Here is a 24,728-nt window from a genome sequence, read left to right as displayed (position 1 = left end):
CCAAATCACTGAGATAATTAGGACTTATTATGAATATGATGAGAATTGTAAAATTTATTCTGTACCTGATACTTCTCTGCTATTATTTCATAGTTTATTTTAAAATCTTATTTAAAAAAATAAGGAGAAACTTTTAAAAGCCTTTGAACTGTATCTTTATTCCTTGAATATTAAACCTTGCCAGAACTTTGAGGGCTAAAAGAAATCGGACCTCTCAAAAGAGAATCTTGTACTACACTGTAAATTGCTAGGGAAAATGGGCAAGAGTAAAACCTCAAGGAAAAAAAAGTCATCATCAAAGGCCTCATTTTCCACATCCTCTTGTGTGGAACTGTCTACTTTGAAACAGTTTATATTAAAGCCTACACTAATAGCTCCTGCTCCTGCAAAAAGATACTGAAGTGCTAAGGCATATTCTTCATGATCCAACACTGCCTCCTATGTTCTGTTAGAAGAACACAGGCAGATCTCAAAAAAGCTTTGAAATTTCCCTACAATTTGGAATTCAATATTAAAAGTATTAAATCTGGCATCAGAAACGTTTCTGGAATGCATGGGCATTATCACATCATTAGAAGCAGTGCTATTATTTCTACCAGTGAGCAATCAATCATGTTTTAACAAAACATAAACATAGTCCACCCAGTCTAACAATAAAGAAGAAAACTGTATTTTATAACAATATGTCCATCAGGGCTATGCAGAGCTTTTGATTCAGAAGAGGAATTTTAATCACTTAAGAGAAATCCTAGTTAGAAAGGGATTTTTTTTTTTGTCATATATACTCAGCACTAAATTTCTGAAAACCTACATTAATGCCTGAAAAATTAAGATCACACCACCCACAAGATTTTTTGTGAACTCAGCTAAGTAAAATACAACGCTGTCTTTGAAGCAGAAATATCAACTGCATTAATGAGTACATTTCTCTAAAGTCTTTGTTAATTTATTTAAAATTAACATGCTGGAAAGGTAATTCATTAGTCTGAATTTTTCAACCAACGTGTCAGCATCATGAGAGAATCCAAACTTTTAAAACAGTCAAAGCAATTTAAGCATGCTCAGTATATTTGCATTGAGTTCATATTTTTTTAATAGTTTGTATTGAAGCATTACATGGTTCCATTACATGGAATTTGAGACAGTTGAGAATTACAAGGGCATTCCCTAACCTGAACAATGTTTAGAGGCATACAGGAAATGGAAGAGGAAAAGAAAGGCAAAGAAAGTGGTTTGTCTTAAGTTCCACATCACTGGCTTAAGTTTCTAGGTTAAAACCCAGATCTACAAATTGCCATTGCAGCATGTTTATGATATTATGGCCCATGAAGTGGATATTGAAGCTTACACAACTGAACAGGAAACAAAACAAGAACAACAAAAAGACAGTATTCAGCATTTCAGCTGTTACTTATGCAGGGTAAGAAACCTTTAGACCATACTGAGTATTACTGACGAAGTAGAAATAGACTGCATTTCTCCTCCCTCCAAGTAGTCCTTCCAAGGGATTTGGATGCATTATGTATGTAATTTTCATTTGTTCAGCACTTCAGGTTCTTATGCCAGCTACATTTTTAATTTCTGCTTGCTAAGGACTAGTGAACTGGCAGCTAATCAATAGTATAATTAAGGACGACCACTATTCTGATTTAGCAATAATCATTGCACTGTTTGAGGACATTCTGTACAAATAACTTTGTAATTCAGAAATACCAAGCACAGACTGGACAATAATATATGCTTTAATCAAGTATGACATATTCATAAATTACAAGATATATACAGAGACCAAGGTGATTTCCCACAATCATGTCATAAGCTTTACTTATTTACCACCATAGTTGTGCTATCTGGTAGTCTTTCCATATTGGAAAAGGAGCCTAAATGGACTGAAGCAGTGGAGTTTGAGGTGTTGCCTTTCTATAAGAGATTATTCTTCCACAGCAGGATCAGGAGAAGGGAATGTGCCTGCTATGAGATGCTGAGCCACTACTGTACTTGTGTGAACTTAAGGTGAAATCACTGCTGGCTCGAGTCAACAGCCATGCTGAGAAACCTCACACCACAAATGCTTTCACTGCCTGTCCCACCAAGCCTGTGCTGACTGCAGGAGGTGAAGAGCTGGAACTGATACAAGAATAAACTAGACAGAAAATGCACTGATTTCAGTATCAGTGAAGGTGGTTGAACCAATTCATTCTACCACACAGAGTTGCCACATCTAAATCAAGTGGCATTTGCTGAACATTTGCTTGTCTCCGAGACTCACTAGAAAACAGTTAACCAAACAGGAATTCTGCAAGGAGCTCTGGGTACTTTTTGCTCTTTATACACGAGAACAGTAAATACAAACTCCATATTATTTAACATTCACAAAGGGATGATGCAAAGTGTGTAGTTCTTTTCAGACCCACAAGAATCAGTCCTGATAGCCATTGTGACAAAAATTTTACTGCTCAACAGTGTGAGCAAGTCATCCAGAGATGGCTCCAGACACCCCAGCTCTCATAAGGGGAAACAATGAAAAGCAGCTCCTTGGTTAGGCACCAAAGGCTTCTGAGAATTCACTCACCACAGACATGTGAATTATAGATTTCTCATCTTCCCCATACCTTTCATTCTCTGTGACTCCAGAATCATGAATTCTCATTCCTCACAACTGTTTCCCAAGCCCAATATAGTTTTCAAACTATTTTATCACTCCAATATCCTCTCCCCTCCTCCTCAGTCTCTTCCCCAGCACCTCCTGCAGGTTAGGCATGGTGTAAAACCCAACATCAGAACTGGACTCCCAGCCTTGCTGTCAACAGCCCCTTTTTTTATCATGTACCAAAAATTGGGGGAAGAGAATCTCGTTAGAGTTGCAGGAGTAAAAAAGGCAGTTGCACAGCATTACTGTAAGTGGTTTCACACTTTAAAAAGAAAATTTTCATCAAGACATAAGCCACTTGGCATGAAGCTTATACCTTCTAACCCCCTATAAGGTATCTAGAACAATGGCTCTGCATTTGACTGAGTTTTCAAAAAAATCCTGTAATGTAAATAAGCAGTGAATAATTACTGGAAAATAATCTCTCAGATAGCAAGCCGTGGATTGCTCCTTTTCTTTGAAATTCTGCTTGTCTGGGGGAAAAAAAAAGTAACCATAGTAACAGAAATATCAACTCCAGTAATCTCATTTTCTTTCAGAAAAATGCTGTATTTTAGAAATGAGTGACATAAATCAATGAGATGCAGGTACTACAGGAGGAAACTGTTCCTATACAATTAAGTACTCCCTTCATGTGAGCAGATAAAAGTCAACCCCAAGCACACCATCATTTTAATTTTACCTATAATTGCTATCCTTAGTCACCTGGAATGTATTTGTTCCAAGAGCTACAAGAACCTGTGATCAGAACAAGCTCTAGAAATATGTGAAATATGTTAGCAGAAGTCTCAAGAAACTTCCAGGCAGCCACACAAACTTCAACAGCTTTAAAACAAGAAAAGGACATGGTCAAGTCACACTGTATTACCATAAGAAGTGGCACCAATAAGGAGGGTAGCAACACCAAGAGCGGTGGAAAAGCAAAAAATCTCAAGAATACAACATGACTTGCCTGGAAAGGTAGTCAAAAAAATATGGTCTTAGTCCATAGCGTCAACACTGGTTGCATGTGCTATTTAAATGTCTTTCTGGTTTGTTTTTGTTTTTTTCTGGCTGTGTATAACTGCTGGAAATCGACTTACGGCTGAGTGAGGTCACGAGTTATGAAGTCTGAACTCTTGAAGAGGAGGAAGATGTCACTGAGAGCTTTGCATTTCAGAGAGCTGTTCATTGCTATCCAGTAGGCATCCTAAAGAAACATAGAGATTACCTGAAATACATCTTTACTAGCAGGAGGGACTGAAAACTTCAAGTTTATCTAAATATTATGCAATGTTTGAAATACATGCAGAAAAGTATTTTTTGTTCTTTTGAGGAAAACTTCATTAGTGTTTAAAAGAGGCAAAATAGTTATTGTTTTTCTTATGAATACTCTGATGAAAGCAGTGCAAATTCATTTGCAAAATTAACTTTTTGCCTTACTGCTTCCAGAAATTTTCTTGGAATGCTTGATTGAACACAGTGTCTCTTGAGAATATTAAACAACAATATTTGTGTGCACTCATCCTTACGGTATAGTTAAAAGCACCTAAAATTAAGTATAAGAAAGTTTATTGCCTTTTTTTTTGCAACTCCAGCACTTATCTTTGTACCAGGTAAAGTTTTCAACTCGTATCCTGAACAAGAAGAGCCTGCCCATCACACAACCATGTGTGTGACCAGGATATAGGTTTTAGATAGGAAAGTCAGTGCTGACATGCATCAGCCTCCCTAAAGGTGCACCATCACCATCTAGTGACAGACAAGATATCAGTGAAGTGGTGGATCCCACTTAAGATTAAAAAATCCATCACTGATAACTTGTGTATCGCTTCTTCCTTCATCAGAACCATCAATCTCTTCTACTTTCCAAAGCATTGAGAGAAAACAAACACAAAACATCCTGTATGACAACATCTGTTAGAAGTTTTGGAAGTCAGCATTCTTACCCTTGGAGCACTCCAGTTCAGTTTAGGAAAAACACTTCCACCCAAGGAACTTATTGCTTCCTGAACTTTAGCTGTGAACTCAGGAAATTCTGGTGCCTGTACAAGGAACAACAGCAAAACCACAAATTTCAAGACATTTAATAGTGAAGTGTAACCATCTTCTAAATACAATTAGAAGTAAGTCCAAAATCAGCATGAACCCCAGAAACATAGCATGAAAGAAAATCTCTTAAATAAATCACTTTATCAAATCCGTCAGTCTTTCAATCACAGAAAACTGAAAATGCTCCCAGATCTAACTCTCATTACTAGCAAGTATCATGAACTTCTGGAGAAAATCCAAATCATGGTAATAGTCACCATGAAATCTGCAACAGCTGGCAAAAATACAAGTCAAATAACCAAACCTTAAATCCTTAAATCTAATAAACGTGCTGGTTTATATCCTATGGTAGATTATTATATACAAGTAAGATCCAGTAATATTTAAACTTCTAAAGACTGATTTAAGAATTAAACATATCTTTATCAATTCATAGGCAATCTGAGTGACAGCTACTCATTTAAGCTCTAGTTTTATAAAATGTTAGTAATATTTTAACTAATCACCTTTTAAATTAGGTCTTAAAGTAGCTGCTTAAAAATACATTGACTCAAAATAGAGGACAAACTGCAAAGGTTGGACTAGAAAACCTTGCCTTGTAAAGAACACTGAAAATGTAAGATTGAGGTAAAAAAAAACCCCAACTCTTCAGGTTGCTCCAAACTTTACCCTGAATGTGGTGCTACAGTAAAAAAAAAACCAGGTTGCTGACCTTTAAAACATTATAAAGGGTTTGAAGCATATCTCAAAGATTTTTCATGTAACAGGATTTATATCAAGAAGTATATAGGAACACTATTTCTGCCTATTTTTAAACTCAATTCAAAAGTAACTTCTAGGTTAAAGCTAATTGATGCCTCTTAAACAATAAAATCCTCAGAGCCATACAAGTGAATAAAAAAATTCATACATTCTGGCATCTTCTCACTGCAGCTTCCCCAAATGCAAACACTTAAAAAAACCTTCTCACATTTTAGTGCAGTGACCTAGACTGAACTTCAAGCATTCTGAACCTTTCCTTCATACATTACCTAGTCTCCATGGGAAACTACACTTGGAAAACTGAAAAAAAAACCACTTCTCTAATTTTATATTTAGACTTTCAGTTGATTCTAGAAACTGTTCCTGCAAGAAGTAAAACTCTTCATCCACTGCATTCTGATCCAAACTTCTCTTGTTTTGACAGGAATCAGAAGTCCTACTATATATGTAATATCAGCACATACGAAGCCTCCTTGGGAAAATGTTACCTACATGCCATTTGATTAACACAAGGGAATAAATATACACACAAGAGGAAAGTTCTACAACTGCATAAACAAGCTGGATTCCATCATTTCCTAAATTTTGAATGCCTGGCTTTGTAACCATTAATGCAAGTTACTCCAAAAGCAGAATTTTCTGCCCCTCCACTTCCCTCATGAGGAAGCTGTACACTTACCTGGATACACTAGAGTCATTTGCCCTGTGCTCTTCTGACAGGTAAATACTTCTTAATTATGTATTTCCTTATTGTGTCCTACATTATAACAGAACCTAATTCAAAATTCTGGTATTACTTATTTAGCATCATTACCATGAGCTTTCCGAACCACATGATGGATCCTAAAATCCTTGTTTTAAATAATTTACATTTAAGGAATCTCGGTTTTCAAAGGTTAAATATTTGAACTGAAGACTAATCAGTGTGCACAAATTTGAAATGTATTAGTTTTGAACTCCAGGCTATAAATTCTGCGCTAGCAGAAGCACCACTCAAAGCAGGGTTGTGATTATATGGCACCTAATCCAACATGAGCAATTCCACACCCTGATGAACATTAGGGATAAAAGGACTGAAGTCACAGCATTGATGGCAGACAAGTGCCTTAAGGATTTTAACTCTGACAGTGACAGGGCAACAGCAAATTTTTAAAAAAAGATATAAGAAAAAGATCAAGAAAGCCTGGTTTACATCCACTATGATCTTGATGCCATGTGCAAGGAGACCATAAAGACAGGAAAAGAAAAAAGAAATGACAGAGAGAGATGTACTTAGAAGAAATAATGGCACACCAAGAGAAGAGCTGTGAAGATTGAGCTGCAGGGGCTTTCTTCTGCATCCATTCTGATTAAATAGTTTGGAGATACTCAAAGTGGTGAAAATTAAAGACAGCTATATTTAGAGCTGTACTGCAGTTTATTTCCTAGAGTCTAACAAGTGTGTGATTGTCGGGGATGAAGAAAAGCGTTTTATTTTATTAAATAAAATAAAGCCAGCAAAACTTTTTTGAAGTTACAGACACCACACTGCCATCCATCTAAAATGGTCTGAAAAACATTAAATACAGCAAGAGATCTCTAACCAGCAACAAGTTTGTATAAAAGGCTGCAGAAAGGAGACTGCTGACAAACCCACATTGGGCTTTTACTGGACCTTACCTTAAGTGTTGTAGTGTTCTCGTCATCCGACCACTGCTCAAAATAAGAACAAACCAAAGGTTACCACTTTCCTGAGCCATCCTTTATAATCTGTAAGAACTTCAGAATTCATGCAGCCTCTTACAACATGTAGATCAAATCACTGCCCCAGATAGCATAACATCACCATCCTGCAATTATTTTGGCTGTAAAGTAAGACAGGAAAAACACTGTATATTCAGCAGAAGTATTGCTCTAAAGTATTGATAAAAGGATACCTGTATATATTTCAAACGTGATTTATATCAGAAAGATGGACATTACAGAACTCAGTCTTCCCTATTGACAGCTTGTCTCCAGCTCTAGCACTTCCATCCTTAGACCCATGATCCATTGGTTTCACTTTTATTTCTCTTCCATCTCCTTGTTGTACCTTCTGTCACCTTGTACTTACATTTTTCAGTGTTTCCCTTCTAGAATGACCTTCTGAGTTATTATGGCCTCAGAAACTTTTATTGTTTCTTGAAGTAACCACTCCAAATGTACTCCTAATTTTTCACGGCATGAAACAGCATTAAGTTCAATTGTAACATTCGTTATTACAAATGCAGTTATCAATAAATGAAAATAAAAAGTCTTCTGTGAGAGAGCACAGATATATTTTAAACTTTCCCTGACTTCATGGCAACTACCTCATGATAATTATTTCTGTGAAAGACTCTCTGCACCTATAAATCATGAAGGAAAAGTTCTACATTAATATTTTTCTCAAGAGACTTGACATTAATTTTCATTTTACACTGACCTGTATCTCCTCTGCATCATCACTCCCCTCCTGAGCATGACTTGGCGGATCTTCTCTGAAACAAAAAATTAACAGGAAAAAAATTAAGCACTGGAGTTTGACTTGACCATGGCCATTACATCTACACAGCATTTTCAGCTCTTGATGTCAACATGTTTTCATAAGATTAAACCTCAAAACCCTGACAGGGAAAAATCAGAGAAGCCAGTGCTGAAAATTGACCTAGGCATTAGGCCTAGGTCCTACCCTGAACACTTTGCTTCTTTCAAATTAGCAGATCAGTTCTTGCTCTAAAACACCATAACTGAAGCTTTTCAATACCCTGTTAATGATTCTTTTCCAACTTACTGTACTCTGATGCAAACACAAATTGAACTTTTTTTTTTTTTTTAAAGTAAGTTAAATTTAAATTACGCTTTGCCTCCATACTCCCTTTCCAAGCAAAAATTCATAAACCTTGAGTTTCAAATGTTGACCTGTGAATTTCTGGCTCTGAAAAGAAAATGTCCTCACACTCAGCGTACAGACAAAAGAAGATCCCATTGAGAGTGGAGAGTGTAGTAAACAGGGCAAAGTCAAATGTACATCCCTGCCAAAAGTAAATTCTTAGACAACCTGAGTCTCTGCAGTCCCTCAATGCACTTTCATAGGGATTAAATCATCAATCCAGTTTTTGAGATCTACAGGCCAGGTAGGGGTTCACTGAAGGTTATCTTGGCCTTGCCTGCAAGATAGCATTCACTTATAGCTAAGAAAATTCAACTCGGAGAAAATACAATTTCTAAAAGGAATTTTAACTGCAAACATCTTAAAAATGTAATTTAAGTCAATCATACAGCTGTCCATTACACCACTGAATACAGTAAAATTGTAGAACACAGGTGTTAAGGCAAACCCTCAATCTCAGCTTTTCTGAAGGCTTATTAAAATAAACAGCTGCTGCTCAATAAATTGCACAATTCTGCAGAAGGAGGTGACAATACTACTTCTGATCCAAAACTATTTAATAAATGATTCTAATTTTCTGGATACCCTTTAATAAGAAAAATAATTTAGAAACTAAAAATTAAACCCTTTTATCTTTACAATGCATTTAAAGATCTTCAATTTTTATATAAATTGATACCTGATAAATCAGACCAAACTCCCTTTCACTCACAGCCTCACTGGCTGCTCTGCAAGGGGCCAACTACCAGTTAAAGAATCATGGAGTGAGGACTGATTTCTGAGTTTGATCATTAACAAAATGCATGCAGCAACCATTCCACAAGGAAACCACACAGTGAGATCCTATGCAGAAACAAAGAGCAAGGCCTTTGTTCTTACCAGCTGTTCCTGCTATCTATCTACTTCATTCCTCTCCATCCAAAATCCTGGCATGGGTGTACATACAGGACATTGAGCTTTGTGATACATATGGATTACCCATATGCAAATGATTATATAAAATGTTACTGCTTATTGGGTTAGTATATAGCTTATTTTATTGAGAATTAAGCTCAAGTAATGTCACTTCATCCCTGGATTGGCATGGGACAGGTCAAGCCTCTGAAATGGAGCCAGACAGATCCAAAGAACCAACTGCAAATCAGCAGCTGAGCATCCCAGATTGGTGCACTCCCCAAAGAAAAAAAGTAAAAAGGATTAAAAAAGTGGAAAAAAAAAGTAAAAGGATTGTGTCCACTTTGTCTAGAATGAATTGTAGTTCATGGATTTTAGGATCTCCTTCAGGCACCAGCAAATCCAGCTGTACTAACAGTCAGCCCATTCACATGCTCACACAGTGTGAGGTTCACTGCAGTCACACTAGTCAAATTTAAAAACTTACTATGCTCAATACAATATGTATATATAAAATGGTGCTGTGAATATGAAATGGCATTAATACTTGGAAGCTGGGGAGAAAACACATTTTACCTTCCAGAAACCACCAGTGTTCCATCATCCAGCAAATATTCTTTCACATTCTCTGGCAGGGGAAGTATAACACTGGAAGAAACGTGAAAATCCCTTTAATACCTTACTATTACTTGTTATAATAAAATCCTAGTGGAACAAAATAATTTGTTTTTTTCATAGCACATACCTCAACAATACTGTTTTATCCTCTAACATTATGGAAGAAAATTCTCTTTTGCCCATCTTATCCCTCACCCAAAAAAGCAATGACCATTTTCCCTCCAGGAAAGCACAGGACAAAAATTTTAAATTAAATACACAAAAATGCCCCACTCCTTCAAAGCTCTAAGAAATTCCAAATAAAATTGTGTGCAGCTTGTGAGGAGACAACATGTTGCTCAAACTAAAGATTTGCCTTCTGAAATCCAAATCAAAATTTGCCTATGCCATCTTCATGTTCCAAAAATACAGGGCTATCACTAAACTTACCAAAAATAAGCCTGTGTTAAACACTAAGAAAGATAAATGATCAAATGCTTTGATTACTAAAAGCATGATGTCAGCACTTTTTGACCCAACAGGGCAGCTATCTCGACTTTCCTGAACTACTGGTAGCTCTTGTAACTACGTCATGACCTGCAGCAGCTTGGTACAAACTGCAGAATTTCCTACAATTTCCAGAAATACAAAGAAACACCAAGCTGGCCACTTGGGTTGGATCTATTCAGTCACAGTTTAAGTAGGCAAGTAGGAACAGCAGTTTGGCTAGCACGATGTAGATAATAGGAACAGCATAGATATCTTCTGATGCTCAGCATGGAGTCCCACCAGGAGAGCAGGGAACACAGAGGTACTTGGCCTGTCCCAGGGCTTCCCAAAACACTCCCTTGGCATGTAGTCCCAGCTCCTGGGACTGCAGCTAATGGCCCAATCAATCCTCCACCACCTCCACCCCAGCTTTGTCCCACAAAGGTCCCCTCTATCTCACCCAACCCTGCCCAAACACAAGTTCATTTTCACCCCAGCCCAGCCCCACAGAATCCCAGCACTGGTCTGGTTGGAAGGGTCCACAGTGGCTCATCTGCTCTGACCTCCCTGCTCAAGCAGGGCCATCCCATAGCACATGGCACACGGCTGTGTCCAGAGAGTTCTGGAATATCTCCCGTGAGGGAGACTCCACAGCCTCCCTGGACAATCTGTTCCAGTGCTCAGTCACTGCACAGGACTGAAGATCTTCCTCATGTTCAGGTGGAAGATCCTGGGCATCAGTTTCTGCTTGCTGCCTTCTATTTCTGGGCACCACCAAGCAGAGCCTGGCCCATCCTTTGGCACCTCTTCTTTAGATATTTTCATGCATTAATGTAGTCCCCTCTCAGTCATCTCTTTTTCCTTCCAGTACCTGAAGGGAACTTGCAGGAAAATGGAGCAAGACTATTTACAAGAGCGTGTAGTGATAGCACATGGGGTAATGAGTTCAAATTGAGAAAGTCTGCTTAGATAGATATTAGGAAGAAATTCTTTCTTGTGAGGATGGTGAGGCCCTGACACAGGTTGCCCAGAGAAGCTGTGGCTGCCCCATCCTTGGAGGAGCCCAAGGCCGGTTGGAAGGATCTTGGAGCAGCCTGGTCTAGAGGAAGGTGTCCTTACCCGCGGCAAGGGATTAGAACCAGATGATCTTTAAGGCACCTCCTAACCCAAACCATTCTGTAATTCTCGAGGCTGGACAGGCCCAGCTCCCTCAGCTTTTCCAGTCCCTTAATCATGCTCACAGCCCTGCACTAGATCCGTTTCACGAGCTCCATGTCCCTCCTGCTCTGAGGAGCCCAGAACCGGACACAGCACTCCAGGTGAGCCTGACCAGGGCTGAGGGGAGCGGCAGGATACTCTCCCTCGCCCCACACTCCTCCCGCCCGCTCCCAGCCGGCCGCACACTTCTCCTCACCCCGCACCGCCTCTCCCAGCCCCCGCCGCCCCTCACCGCCCACACCTGCGGATGGTGACGGCCTTGAAGAGCGGGTACCACACGGAGAACTGGCAGTGCGCCACCTGCTCCTTCTTCATCCTCCTCTTCCTCCTCCTCCTCCTCAGCCCGGCCGCTCCCGGAAGCTCCCGCTCCGCCCGGAACCTCCCGCGCAGCTCCGGGCGCCGCCCGGCGCCATCGCCGGCGCACAGGGCCCGGCCCCGCCCCCGCCGCCTCAGCGCTGCCCGGTGCCGGCCCCGCTCGGCGGCCGCGCCCCGGAGCGTCCCGCACGCTGCCTTCGCTCTGCCCTGCCCCGAGCCAAGGAATAGCTGAGTAACGTGTTTTCCTTTTAGGTTCTGCTGTCCTCCCTGTGCCTGCGTGTACCCTGCATGGAGCTGTTTCATAGTCTCATAGGATATTAAGGGGTTGGAAGGGACCTTAAAGATTATCCAGTTCCAGTCACCCCCTGCCATAGGTATGGACACCTCCCATGAGACCGGGTTGCTCAAGACTTTATCCGACCTCGCAACCACAGTTCACAGGGCAATCTGTTCCGGTGTCTCACCACCCTCACAGTAAAGGATTTCTTCCTAATATCTCACCTAAATTTCCCCTCTTTCAATTTGCACCCATTACTCCTTGTTCTGTCACTACAGTTCTGATGAATAGGCCGTGTCCAGCTTCCCTTTAGCTCCTTCAGCTACTGGAAGGTGCTCTGCGGTCTCCACACAACCTTCTCCAATTTTGTCAGGCTGTCTTTGTAGGGCAGGTGTTCCAATCCCCTTACCAACTTCGTGGCCTCCTCTGGACTTGCTGCAATAGTTCCATGTCCTTGTTGTGCTGGGGACACAGAACTGCACAGTGCTCCAGCTGGGCTCTCACAAGGGCAGGGGAAAGGAGCAGAATCTTTGAATGTAGCCCAGGACACCTTTGGCTTTCTGGGCTGTGAGCACACATTGTCAGGTCGTGTTTTTTTTTGTCAACCACTCTTTCACTTTGTTCAGTCCCAAGTCAAGCTTTAACAGAGTAGTATGGGGCGTTTTTAAGCCCCGCGGTTCAGCTGCTGTGTCTGTGCCTTTGTGTCCCCTGCATGGCATTGTTTCCATGCGATGTTTCCTCCTGTGCTCTCACATCTGCAGTTTGGGGATGTCTCTCTCCCAGCTGTGTGACACCTCAGCTGTTGGGAAGTTTGATAACACCATGGAACTGCCTCTAACCCTCTTCTGCTTGTGCGAGATAATCCTTGTTTGCTGTTGCTTGTCCATGTTTTACTTGGCACTCGGTGGGTTGTCCATGCTTCCAGATACCATGATAAAATTGGAACATTCTCCCCCTACTTTTCTCCCTCCCCTCAACTTAATTGCTACTTAATTGATTTTATTTCTAGAATCATAGCACAAAAGTGCCAGTAACAACTTTAAAGTGCCATCGGAGTTTTTAATGATGTTTATCTTCAGCCAAGGTATCTCAGGGTGCTGTTAGTTAAATCGTGTATAAAATGTTGCCAGTGTGTCTTTTGCACATTCTTTATGAGAAAATTTGTATTTTGTTTGACCTTGACCTTGCGTTTGCCATGGGACCCCCTCCCATTGCTGAGCTTCCATTAAATCTAGTTGGTCTCAGCTGGAATGTGTATTTGGATCAAAGAATGTCTTCTGAAAAGTGATTTAGGAAAGCTACTCCATCTGTCTAAGTATTAATATTGAAGTATAGTTCTGGTATCTTGACTTCTCTCTCTGTAGTTCTGGTATCTTCTGTCTTGAACTGATTCAGAGACCTCGGTTGGCTTAAGATTTTAACTGCTGGGAAGGATTTTGGAAGCTGTAGAATGGCTGGATGCTGCCTTGAAAGGAAGCCACTCAATAAAGGAATAAGCAATAGGAATAAAGTTACATGTTTTATAAATGGCATGGCTTTTTCACAACAGAATTTGACCCCAGTTTGAAATAAATGAAAGGAGTAGCATGATTTGCCAACAGTACTCTGGGCACAAAAACTACCAGTCAAAGTAGAAAACATTTATTTTTCTGCATAGGTGATAATTTGAGTGCTGTTGATTCATATTAAGGCAGTTGATAAATATGGGCACTTTGACATATTCTTAAGATTGCATTTATAACTATTAAAAATCTGTATTCTTAGAGCTCACGTAATCCTAAGTCAGGTAGCCAGGTTCCCAGGCTGCTGTATCAGCTGCATTGAATTTTTAACTCAAATGAACTCATATTTATAGGCAGAGGGAATTTTATGACAGAGAAGAACTGCAAGACAAGGCACGATCTGAAAGCTAAATAGGCCTTTAGAAACCTCACATTTAACACATTTTAGTGTTAAATTTAATTTTCAGTTGCAGCTAATTTTGTTTATGAACAAGAGATGTTGCCATCCTTGACAGCATGACTAATGTGAGATGCCAGAATTGCAGCCTTCATTTAACCAAACAGTATTTCAGCTTTCTAACAGCAGAAATTCTCACTTCTATACCGCCAACTGAATCTGGACAAAAATACTGTTTTGGTGGAGCTTTTAAAAATGTCACTATATGTAGAGTTACTGCACCCACTTGTGGAGGAGACCCAAACTACAGAAGCTGGGATAGATCAGCATTCCCCTCTCTTTGAGGTGTTTACCCATTTTAGGTTTTAGTGATAATTCAAACCACTGAAACTGTATTTTTGTTGTTGTTTTAAGTAGCAAGTCACTGCTGAATCTCTCAGGAGAGAGACAGCTGTTTTGGAAACAGGTTCTACCATGAAATGAGGTTCTCGTATTTTTTTTTCATGATACAACTGTGGTAACCCATGTTTGAGAAAGATACAGTGATAATTGTGGAGAAGGATTAGAGTGATCAATGGAACAGGATTTCCTGTGAGGGGAGAGTAAAAGAGGAAGACTTAGCCCAATCCAAAGACAACTTTAGCAAGGCTATGATTTACTCTCTACTCCTTTGATAGATTTATATTGAAAATGCGAAAGGCTATAGTTCTTTCCAGTGTAGGAGGTGAATTTGCTGTAGCTGGGTATGTAAGGTTTTTGTGTTTTTAAAGACATCACACAGAGCCTCCTTTGACTGTTTCTCCTGGGCTGTGCTTCTTTTGCATATGTTTGCTGGAAAGCTTGATCTTGTACTTGAGAGTCACAGCATGAGACCATGGCCATTGTCCAGCTAAAACTCTTCAGTTCTAAGGGAAGGAAGTTCCAAACATTGGAACAGCTGACTGAACTGAAGTGGATAGAAACTGGAACATAAGCAGCTGAACAGATTTCCATACAAATAGTGGTGAGGTAGAAAATAAAACTATGTGGTTTTGAAAAGTAGCTTCATTGCTATAAGAGAATATTATAGAACATATTTTTGAAGGAACAGAATTTGGTTTAACAAGTCAGGTTTTCGTTTCAAGACTTATGTTACATAAAACCAATCTGCACATTTGACCTTTATGACCTACTTCATCCAAAAACACTTTCTTAAGACTTGAGAAAGAGCCTGCCATGTGTACAGACCAAGGAAATGGTTTCATGTACTTCAGTTTTACTTGTGCTAAAAACCAGAAATATTTAGTCCTACCCGTTCCTTTTAATTACTTACTGCAAGTAAATGTCAGTCTGCTATGTAAGAAAGCTGATTGTTGCTCTTCCATGTTTCACAAGTGTGCAACAGATGCTACCATAAAAGGATAAAGTAAAAAAATTAAAGTGCTAAATTTGGGTGTGTCAGAGAAGGTTTTCATGAACTTTGGTACCGTCCATTGCGGGAGACCACACAGGTTATTAATCCATAGCTGAAGTCATGGAAAGATTCTTATTTACTTTGTGGAAAGTTTATTACCATCAATGCTATGGATGATTAAGATCTTTAAGATATCTCATCTCTCCTGGTGTTTAACCTGATTTGTTTCTTTTCACTGGCTTTTGCTTATGGTTCATGATGATTTTCAGGACTTCAGTATGAAGTTAATATATCAGAGAGGGTTCCCTGGTAGAAGTTTCTGTACTGAAAGTGCCCTGTAGTCCCACAGTGACACAGGGCCAGTCTCTAATACATTTGTGTTTTCTGCTGTCTGCTGTGTCTTTAGTCTGGAACTGGATGGAGGGAGTGCATAATCTCACTTTCCTGGGGATGCAGGCTGAGGCATTGAGCTGCAGGTGCAAAGCCTTGCTTTGGGCATTTTTTAATGAAAATGCTGTCTTTTGCATGGTGTCGGGCACATCATTCCCAGTAAGAGACTGACATGCCATGATCACACCAGCCCCACGTGCTGCACAGACTTGCAACACACATGTAGTTTTTTGACCTTGATTTTTAGTGGAAGGATTGAGTAATTTACGTGTTTATTTGTGATGTAAGATGGAGATAGGTTCTAGTTCTGATTTTTAATAATAGACAGTTTTTATCACTGAAGTCCTCTTGGTATAAGGGTTTTTTTGTACTTTCACAGTGGAGTGCACAGTCCTGTTGACCATACACTGCTGACAGAGCATTTCACCCAGATCAGAATGAAGCAATTTGAAATGGATCAATTGTCTGTATGTGTGTCTGACACTTGAATAGTTAAGAAAAGTATCTTCAGCCGGTAGAGCTACCTGACAGCTGATAGGACTATTCAATTTATGTAAGTCAGGGATTTGATCCAAATGTACATTTCTCCTTTGAATTATTTGACTCCGAAATCACTGGGTGGAGCTGAAAACATGAATTGAACTTGCAATCACACGTCCCTGACTTTCTCCAACAAGCCATATTTGTTAATTTACAGTGCAGAAATGAACCTTTTAACTTTACGCTGAAAGCAAATATTGATTTTGTTTCATATATATCTGGACTTTGCACAGGAGGGGAAAAACCTGACATTCCTGAAAATGGCAGCTGAGACATCCACAGAAGTTGCAAAAACAGCTAAACAATTCGTCCTTAAGGAAGAGGTACAGCATGCTTGGGTTTGACACTTTTTGTTGTTAAGTAACAATTATTTTTGAGTGCAGCGTACAAATCCTAGAGAGGTTGTATGTTCATAAAAACCTATTCAATAGACAAAACACTTCTTCCTGATTGACAGAGAGTTTAAAAGATGTGACATTCCTCTTTATTGAAAGAATTATACAAATTATCAATGAGAGAGAAATCTCGAGTGTTGCATTATTTTAAGCTGCTTCTCTTTTTAGATTTTGCATCTGTTTCTTGTATTGTCTCCTCAGGAGGTTTTTCAATGTTCAGAAATAATGCTGGTATCTCTGAGAGACGTTACAAATTGCTGGATTATGAAACTCAGCAACATTTTTCTCTTTCAAACAGTTTTCTGTTTCTTTAAGGTGGTGAACCAAGGGTTGCTTTAACATTTAGGATTGTACCATGTTTTGTGTTTCCTGAAAGGATTTGAGTTTAGAGAATTGCTGCTTCAAAGACATCAGTAAGGAAGTAGTAAGAATAATTTCAGTCCTAGGAAAGGTTTCTGGAGATACTTCATTCTTATTAGAAGCACTTTCACTCTAAACTTCCTGTATTTGTTTCTGTTCCTTTTTAAGTGAACTCCTAAAAGTTAATTGTTGGTGTTAAAGCAGGTTTGGCAGCATCCTGCTCTTGTTATAACACAAAGGTGGTTTCTTTTATTTGTTCTCCATGGACTGAACATGCTTGTGTAATTTCTTCAGGTTTCAAGGCACAAGGAGAGAAGAGATTTGTTTGCATTATGTCTTTTCTCTTGGACATTTTTTTAATATGAATATTTCACAAGCAAAAAGGATTGAATTTTTGTAATCTTTTTGGGTTTTCTATTAAGAGCTGGGTTTCTTGCAGGCAGCATTTTCATTTTATCCTCTTTTGGTTTGGTTTTTTATAGGTTTCTCATGCTTTTCTTTGGTTTGTTGTTTGCTTTTTTTTTGTAATGTTTCTTACTTACTCTCTTTTAAAACAATGTTCTCTTTGGTATCACTGGAAATTTGTAATTAGATCCTACATATTTTAAGCTATTTACTTTTTTCAATCATTTTGTGGGCTTAATACAGAGAAGTGTTTACCCTCTTTCTGCCAGTGGCTCTTATATCAGAAGTGGTTCTGTAACTGTGCACTAACAGTGTGGCCTGATGCTGGAGTATCTTCCATGAAAGTGGGAGCTGATCTTACTTCATTCTTCTTTTTTCTGGGAAGGCACATTCAGGCTGTTAAAAGCAGATGTTTTTTGCCCATCAAAGTAATAGACAAATAACTCCTTTTAAAACAAGTTACAGTAAAAGAAGCAAACTGCTAGGCTAATATCTAGGGATTTTTCTCTTTTAAGTGAATTACATAGAAGATGAGGAAACATCATAGGGAAAATAAACTCATTTAGCCCAGAAAAAAACATTTGGTCATAGTGTTAATGCTGGACACTCACTCAGCAGCTCACAGAATCCTAAAGGGGCAGGTGTGTCACTCACAACTGCAGAAAACAGCAGTTACACAAGGCTGCAGTCTGGGATCAGGGCAAGAAAGCTTTCAGGGTAGTTTGGTTTTCAGTCTTGCATGCTCAGCTTTTGGGCTGTGCTCTCTGCTAAGGGAGCACTCGTGGGCACCAGTGCAGCCAAAGTCTGTGGAGCCCAGAGACCCTTTTGCAGCTGATATATTACCCTTGCAAAATCCTACTAAAAATGAGGACTTTGCAGTAAATAAAATACCACTGAATTAATCAAAATTTGGTTATAAAACTCATGTTAAGAAAAGCTAGTGTCTTTGGGTTATTTTTTTTTATATTCAAGAATTTAGAGTATTTTTTTTTCTGTATTAGCAACAGGAATGCTGTTGCACATTCCTACATGTGTTGTGATGCTGAAATTTGTCTTCAAAATAACCTAAAAATAGTTATGTTGTTTCTCCCATTTCTTTAGGATTCATTTTATAATGTATTTAACAAAGAATTCTTTATTTTAGGTAATCGTAGAAAGACAATGGTTGAAGCTTGCAGAAACAACTTACACTGATCCATTTGGGAAAACCAGGTAAATGCCCCTCAGGTATTCCAGATTCCCAGTTGTACAGACTGGCCACAGGCTAGAGAGCATGAGCATTACAAGCACACCACTCCACACAAGATGAGAGCTATTCATTGTGAGGTTCCTTCAGAGTTCCTGTTGCTCAGAAGAGAATCTTACTCCAGCAGATGTGCAAGTACTGAGATTGAATTTGACTCCTAAATCCTCTTGGGCACACTGAACCTGGATTATGTAGCATTTCCAGTTATTTGGAAAGATGCTACACAGAAGCAAGTTCTAGCTGTGCAACTGCTCTGTGGCCATCAGAGAGTCCATCCTGTGGCTTTTCTGGTTCTTCATTATGGGTTCCTTTTTCCCTGCTGGTGGTGCTGGATCTTGCATATTATTGACAAATTAATGTTCTCTTGCATGTTATCATTTCTCAAATGATAAGTACTCTTAAAGAGTACTTATGTACTCTTTTTGTGTTTATGTAGGTGTTGCAACATGGCTTTAGTTCCCTCCCCTAAATGTGTTAAATTCTGTACTGATTGCTTTCTCTAGTGCCTCCCAGTTCATCAGTAGAGTATCCTCTTAAAATTGGCAAGATTGGAACTTTTGTGTAACTAAACTATTTTCTCTCTCCCACCTTAAGTAGGCAAAAGAAAACCTTGCTATTGACATTTTATAGTGACAGTGTATGACAGGGGCTGCCTATGTCCTGCTGCTTCTTACAAGACCTCAATGTGTGATGGTAAATTTTGCTTTAAATGAAAGTAGCAAGGGTAGAACATGATTTATGTATTCATTTTTTCTTTTCTCTGTTTAATTAGAACTTGGGAAACTGTAAAGCGTACTGGCAACAAAAAGGGAGTTACAGCTGATGGTAAGAATTGGTGGCTTTTCCTGTTTGCATTTTTTTCCTGTGAAAATCCTTTTGATAAGCTGACAATGCAGATTCTGAGCTGATTTGTTTCTGAATTAATGAGGATGCGGAACAGGTGGCTTGGCAGAGCTGGCTATACCCCTAAGCTGGTGAAATGCTAATTTGAGTGCTGAAGAATCAGAACCTTACTGATGGGAGTGCTTTCCCAAGATCATGGTGTTCACTTTAAAATGATGGAGCACTTCCAAAGATATCAGGGGTGCCCTGAGACAGAGTAGCCCACAAACTGGTGATTGGGTCTGGTGTTAGGGGCCAGGGGGCTCTTTGGGATGTGATTTAGACATGAAGAGTGTAGTAAAGAGCTCCCTACACAGGCTTTCAAGCAATTTCTGTAGGCAGGAGAGCCCTTCCCTGAGGCTCAGTCTTGCTTGGTATGTGTGCCTCTGGCTTGCTGGGGAGCTTTGAAGATCTCTAACCAAGCATGATATAAAGAGCTTAAATTCTTTCAGGATTCTGGAGCAGGCATCTAAACATTTAATGCTTAGAGTAGCAGTGTGTGGGTTCCTTTCCAGATCTGCCACTAAAAGTCTCACTTTCTGCTACACTCACATTCCATGTCCTTGTGTCTCCCATGACTGTGGTAGGTGTAGCAGTGATAGCAGTGCTACAGAGAACCCTGCACTATGACTGCGTTGTCCTGGTGAAACAGTTCAGGCCCCCAATCAATGGCTACTGCTTGGAATTTCCTGCAGGTAAAGTGGCTGAAACATTGGGATGAGTCACAAATGGTTCCGTGTGTTTAGATGTGCTTAGAGTGTCAATCTTTACGTATTTTATAGGCTATGTATTTTATATGTTAGACTTGATCTCCAAGGTCTTTTCCAACTTAGTTGATTCTGTGATCTTAATGAAGCTCTAACTGGAAAACCGTGCCAAGCTCCATGTGCTATTCCAAAATAGGAATGTTTGATAATGCAAAAAAAAAAATAAGCTTGTTTTAGCAGATTGGAGAAAATTCCCTCCACTTCTCCTTTCTCTAACAGTCGAAGCATTTGGCTTCTTTCCCTCATGAGAATATTAACTCCATTTTTGGGGAAGGCAGCATGATTTTGTAGATAATTGGTTAAGGATGTGGGCAGCAGCATAATGAATCCAGGGACTGGAATCCTTCCTAACACTTATCCCTCTGTAAGGACAGAGTAGTGAGGATGTTTCCCCACTTCCATAAAGCTTGATTAGATCTTAGGATGGATATTGCAGTTAAGTGGGAAGCTATTAATTGTTTTTGTGTATTATGTATCTCCCAGGCCTCATTGAGGAGAACGAGTCAGCAGAAAATGCTGCTCTTCGAGAGCTGAAGGAAGAAACTGGGTACAAGGGGGAAGTCATTGAATGTACTCCAGGTCTTTGCTTTTTTTTATTTTTTCCCACCAAAGATAATTCTGTCTTGATGGCTACTCTAAATGTCTGAAATGCTCTAAGCCAAAGGGAAAATCCAAGCAGCCAAGCCTATGCAGATTAGCAGGGTAGCATCTCATGTCTGTAAAAGTGAAACTTTGGTCCTTGATGTGAATCAGTTGCTGAACTTCTGTCTGAAGTAAGTTTGATGTCTGTAGGGAGGAAATTGCTATAAATTAAGATCCTTTACACAAAACCCAATTATTCAAGCTGTGATTTTGCATTTTAGTGTAAAGGTCTAAATTGCTGGACTTCCATGAACTTAGAAAAAAAGAGCTGCATGATGCAGAGGTCACCTTTCTGTCAGCCGTGGGGAGGTGACTCAGATCAGGTTCTCCAGCTGGAAAGGAGAGTAATTGGAGTAAATTCAGAGATCCTTTGGAACATGATTGTTCCAATCCTATGCTTCCTACATAAGATAAAATGAAGGCAAAATGAGGATCATAAATCAAACTTGAGAAGGTAGGTGAGGCAACTTAGGATTTTGAGGAAATGTCATTGCAGTTGAGTCTTGTCTTATTGGGTACAGCTGCATGCTGGGGATTGGGAGAGGTTGGAGACAGGTGATGGCAAAAATAGACTCCAACAGACTAAGGAAGTCTATAAGGGATAGTTTACAGTAAATCTTTAATCTATGGAATGAAAAGTAAATTTGGATGGGAAAACAAGTCTTACCAGGGATATGTAAAAGAGCTGAGAGTTACAGGAGCATTACTTCCAAGAATATGTGAAGACAAAGTTTTCGCTATTCTTACAGCACAAATGTCTGCCAAATATATACTCTCCTCGTGTATCAGATACATTTCTGTGAAAGCTTTTGTTAAAATGTCAAGGTGCCTGACTCCTGCTCTGAAAAATGAACCTCTCCATGTGCTTGTTGGCAGCTCTGTGCTTGGACCCAGGAATGTCAAACAGCACAACACACATCGTGAGCGTCATCATTAATGGAGATGAGGCTGAGAACACAAGACCTAAGCAAAACCTTGGTGAGTTTTATACCATTTACTTGAAAATTTGGAGAAGATAGCAAAACAGTGAGTTTAAGACAATTAACCCCACCACTGCATCTCTTTTGTCCCAGCTGATTTGAATACTGCACATTCTTCCAATCACATCCTGCAGTCTAGATGAGCAGAGTGTCTCTGCTGAATTCACTGGGGAAGCCCAGATGTGAAGTGTCAGCTGTTGGCACACTCAGAACAAAACTTTTCTGTGCCAAATTTCAGTGAGGACCAACTTGTGAACCTAGACACTGCTCTCAGTTGTAGCTTCAATCTGAAAGTAACTGCAGTGTCACTCACAGTCAGTCAGCCACCAAATGCTTTTAAAATGTAAATTCTAGTGTATTTCAACCCCTTAACTCACTACTTTTTTCACTTGCAGATGATGGAGGTACGTAATGTGACTGTGATCTCATTGACAATAAGGTCAGCCGTGATTCTTCGTATGGCAAGTTTTACTTAGAAAAAGTCAGTTACAACTGGTTTTTATTTGTGCTTCGGTAATCTCCTGACCCTAATCAAACGTGCCTGACGTTGAATTTGGCCTAGATGCAAATTCCTGGGTATTATTGCGTCAATTGTCCTTCCCAGTATTGTACTTATAGGACCAGTATTTCAGGAAATACAAATTACTGACCCCCCAAAAGCTGTAGGTCAAGCCCTAAGGACAAGTAATTCGGAGAGACAGGGGAGGGGTAAGCCAGCATAAATTTATCTTGAACAAACCCTTTGACATGGTTTGGTCTTGAAATGCATCTCCAATTCATTCCTGTACCAGGAGAAGCCAAACAAGTTTTCTTCAACAGTGTATTTTCATTCTTGAAAGGGAGGTTTCCTTTTTTGGGATTCTTATCCTTCATAACTATAATTTTTCCCAACTGTTTTTTCAGCTCCTTTCTGCCAAACATGTTTTTTAGTGAGCCTAGTCACTGCCTTCCCCCATTTAATCGACCTTTTTTGATATATGAAAGCTCACAACTTTTGGATGGTGATCAGCATTCAGAAAGTCAGTTTCTTTCCCCTTCTAAATTGCAAGAAACAGAAAACAGAGGTAAATTTCTCTACAGTTCACTAACTTAAGGATGTGTAAACCTTTTTCTTCTCTCCTAGAATTTGTGGAAGTTGTTTCACTTCCAAAGAATGACCTACTGCAAAGAATTGATGGTAAGAGCTTTCTGACACATTAAATGCACTAACATGAGCTTCAGGAATCCCTTCTTTTCTCAGAGCTTCTCGTGTCATTTCTCACCCTAGAATACTGTATGTTAAGCAAAAAGCCATGAGACACCTGGCCAGGTAGGAGAGTTAGTAAAAGCAGGAGGAGTTTGCAGTGTCTGGAATGCTACCTATCTTCATTTTAGCAAGCACTTACATTTCTATAAAGGTGAGGTTTTAACAGCATCTCAATTTTTTTCTTTTATTTTCAGAACTAGCCGCAGAGGAACATCTGGCAGTAGATGCCAGGGTTTATACTTATGCTTTGGCTCTGAAGCGTGCAGCAGAAAAACCGCTCCAAGTTCCTTTTATGAAGTTCTAGAACTGGACAATGAGGAATTTAATTTGAAATTGCCCAAGTTGGATGGCTTAGAAGTACAAGTCTTCTTGTAATCAAGGTCCTTTGCTTTACTTGCAGCAAAAAAAAAAAAGTGTTTGTAGTAATGATTCTGGTATTTTTATTTGGAATTATGTAACTGACATAAAGCATTTCTTTGAGCTGCTCTATCAAGCCTTGACAGAATATCAATAATAAAAATACTGTTTGATTTTCAGAATGGCTCATTTCTAACTAGATTCCTCTCTGCATTTACAGTTCAGTCTAGGAAAGATGCTTAGGTAAGCATGGTTGGTGCTGTAAGACCAAGGTTCCAAAGGAGGCAGAGGCAGAAGAGCGCAGGTCTCTCACAGCACTCAGTCAACTCCTAACACCTGGAGAGGGGAGAGCTCATGGTGGTGTGCAGCTTCTTTATGATGGGCAGCAGAGGGGCTGGCACTGATTTCTTCTCTCTAGTGACCAGTGATAGGAGCCAAGGGAACGGCCTGAAGCTGTACCAGGGGCAGTTTAAGTTGGAGATTGGGAAAAGGTTCTTCACCCAGAGGGTGGCTGGGCACTGGACCAGGCTCCTCAGGGAAGTGGCCACAGCACTGAGCCTGACAGTTCAAGCTGTGTTTGGACAACACTCTTGGGGCACATGGTGGGATTCTTGGGATGTCCTGCACAAGGCCAGGAGCTGGACTCAATGAGTCTTGTGGGTCCCTTCCAAATCAAAAATCATAGAATTGTAGAATATCCTATTAAGTAGTAATTTCTCTGAGAGGAATAGGGGCAGCAGCACAGGACCACTATGTGAATACTCTGGTTGAAGTAATTGAAATGACAACTTAAAGAACTTCCTGTTATGATTTAGGCATGATGTTTCCTTCTCCCTGCACTAAATAAACTATGCAGAAAGAGACAACTGGTTTGTTTGGTCTAAAATAATGATTATGGCACCACCATCCACCAGTTCAAACCAGAACTGTGCAGGCCCAGCCAGGGGATCCTGCTGAAGGTATGAGGTCACTTATGGGCCCTGAGAGGGCACAGCCTTGCAATCTTCTCTCTCCCGAGGACACCTGTGTGTACCAGGGCTGCACCTTCACTCAGTCAAATCACTGCTATAAATAAATAATAAATAATAAATCTAATAAACCTT

General features: G+C 39.8%; 2 protein-coding genes across 2 annotated transcripts in view; one reads left to right on the top strand and one right to left on the bottom strand.

Annotated features, from left to right (window-relative positions):
- The window catches only part of LOC131591730 (cell division cycle protein 123 homolog), a 31,648-nt gene extending 19,715 nt beyond the window's left edge, over positions 1-11,933 (bottom strand). Inside the window, exons 1-6 of the mRNA XM_058862725.1 lie at positions 11,773-11,933; positions 9,804-9,875; positions 7,887-7,941; positions 7,103-7,135; positions 4,579-4,674; positions 3,733-3,839 (exon numbers count right to left, since the gene is read on the bottom strand). Of these exons, the coding sequence (XP_058718708.1) occupies positions 3,733-3,839; positions 4,579-4,674; positions 7,103-7,135; positions 7,887-7,941; positions 9,804-9,875; positions 11,773-11,846 (437 nt within the window). The 5' untranslated portion in view covers positions 11,847-11,933. The remainder of the gene's footprint in view (positions 1-3,732; positions 3,840-4,578; positions 4,675-7,102; positions 7,136-7,886; positions 7,942-9,803; positions 9,876-11,772) is intronic.
- A 30-nt stretch (positions 11,934-11,963) lies between these two features.
- Positions 11,964-23,823, top strand: LOC131591731 (ADP-sugar pyrophosphatase-like). The gene is made up of 10 exons (XM_058862726.1): positions 11,964-12,073; positions 16,579-16,668; positions 18,650-18,717; positions 19,524-19,576; positions 20,221-20,328; positions 20,884-20,979; positions 21,919-22,020; positions 22,418-22,426; positions 23,146-23,199; positions 23,463-23,823. The coding sequence occupies exons 2-10, from the start codon at positions 16,606-16,608 to the stop codon at positions 23,570-23,572; spliced, it is 663 nt and encodes a 220-aa protein (XP_058718709.1). The 5' UTR covers positions 11,964-12,073; positions 16,579-16,605; the 3' UTR covers positions 23,573-23,823.
- Positions 23,824-24,728: the final 905 nt, after the last annotated feature.

The sequence above is a fragment of the Poecile atricapillus genome, chromosome W (assembly GCF_030490865.1).
Source record: "Poecile atricapillus isolate bPoeAtr1 chromosome W, bPoeAtr1.hap1, whole genome shotgun sequence".
Lineage (NCBI taxonomy): Eukaryota > Metazoa > Chordata > Aves > Passeriformes > Paridae > Poecile > Poecile atricapillus.
Note: the sequence above shows the minus strand (reverse complement) of the source record. Positions and strands in the feature narration are given on the sequence as shown.

Coding starts and splice junctions, on each gene's coding strand:
- LOC131591731 (XM_058862726.1), top strand. CDS start 16,606: ATGGCAGCTGAGACATCCACAGAAGTTGCAAAAACAGCTAAACAATTC. Junction 19,577..20,220: donor AAAGGGAGTTACAGCTGATG/GTAAGAATTGGT, acceptor TGACTGTGGTAG/GTGTAGCAGTGATAGCAGTG. Junction 23,200..23,462: donor CCTACTGCAAAGAATTGATG/GTAAGAGCTTTC, acceptor TTTTATTTTCAG/AACTAGCCGCAGAGGAACAT.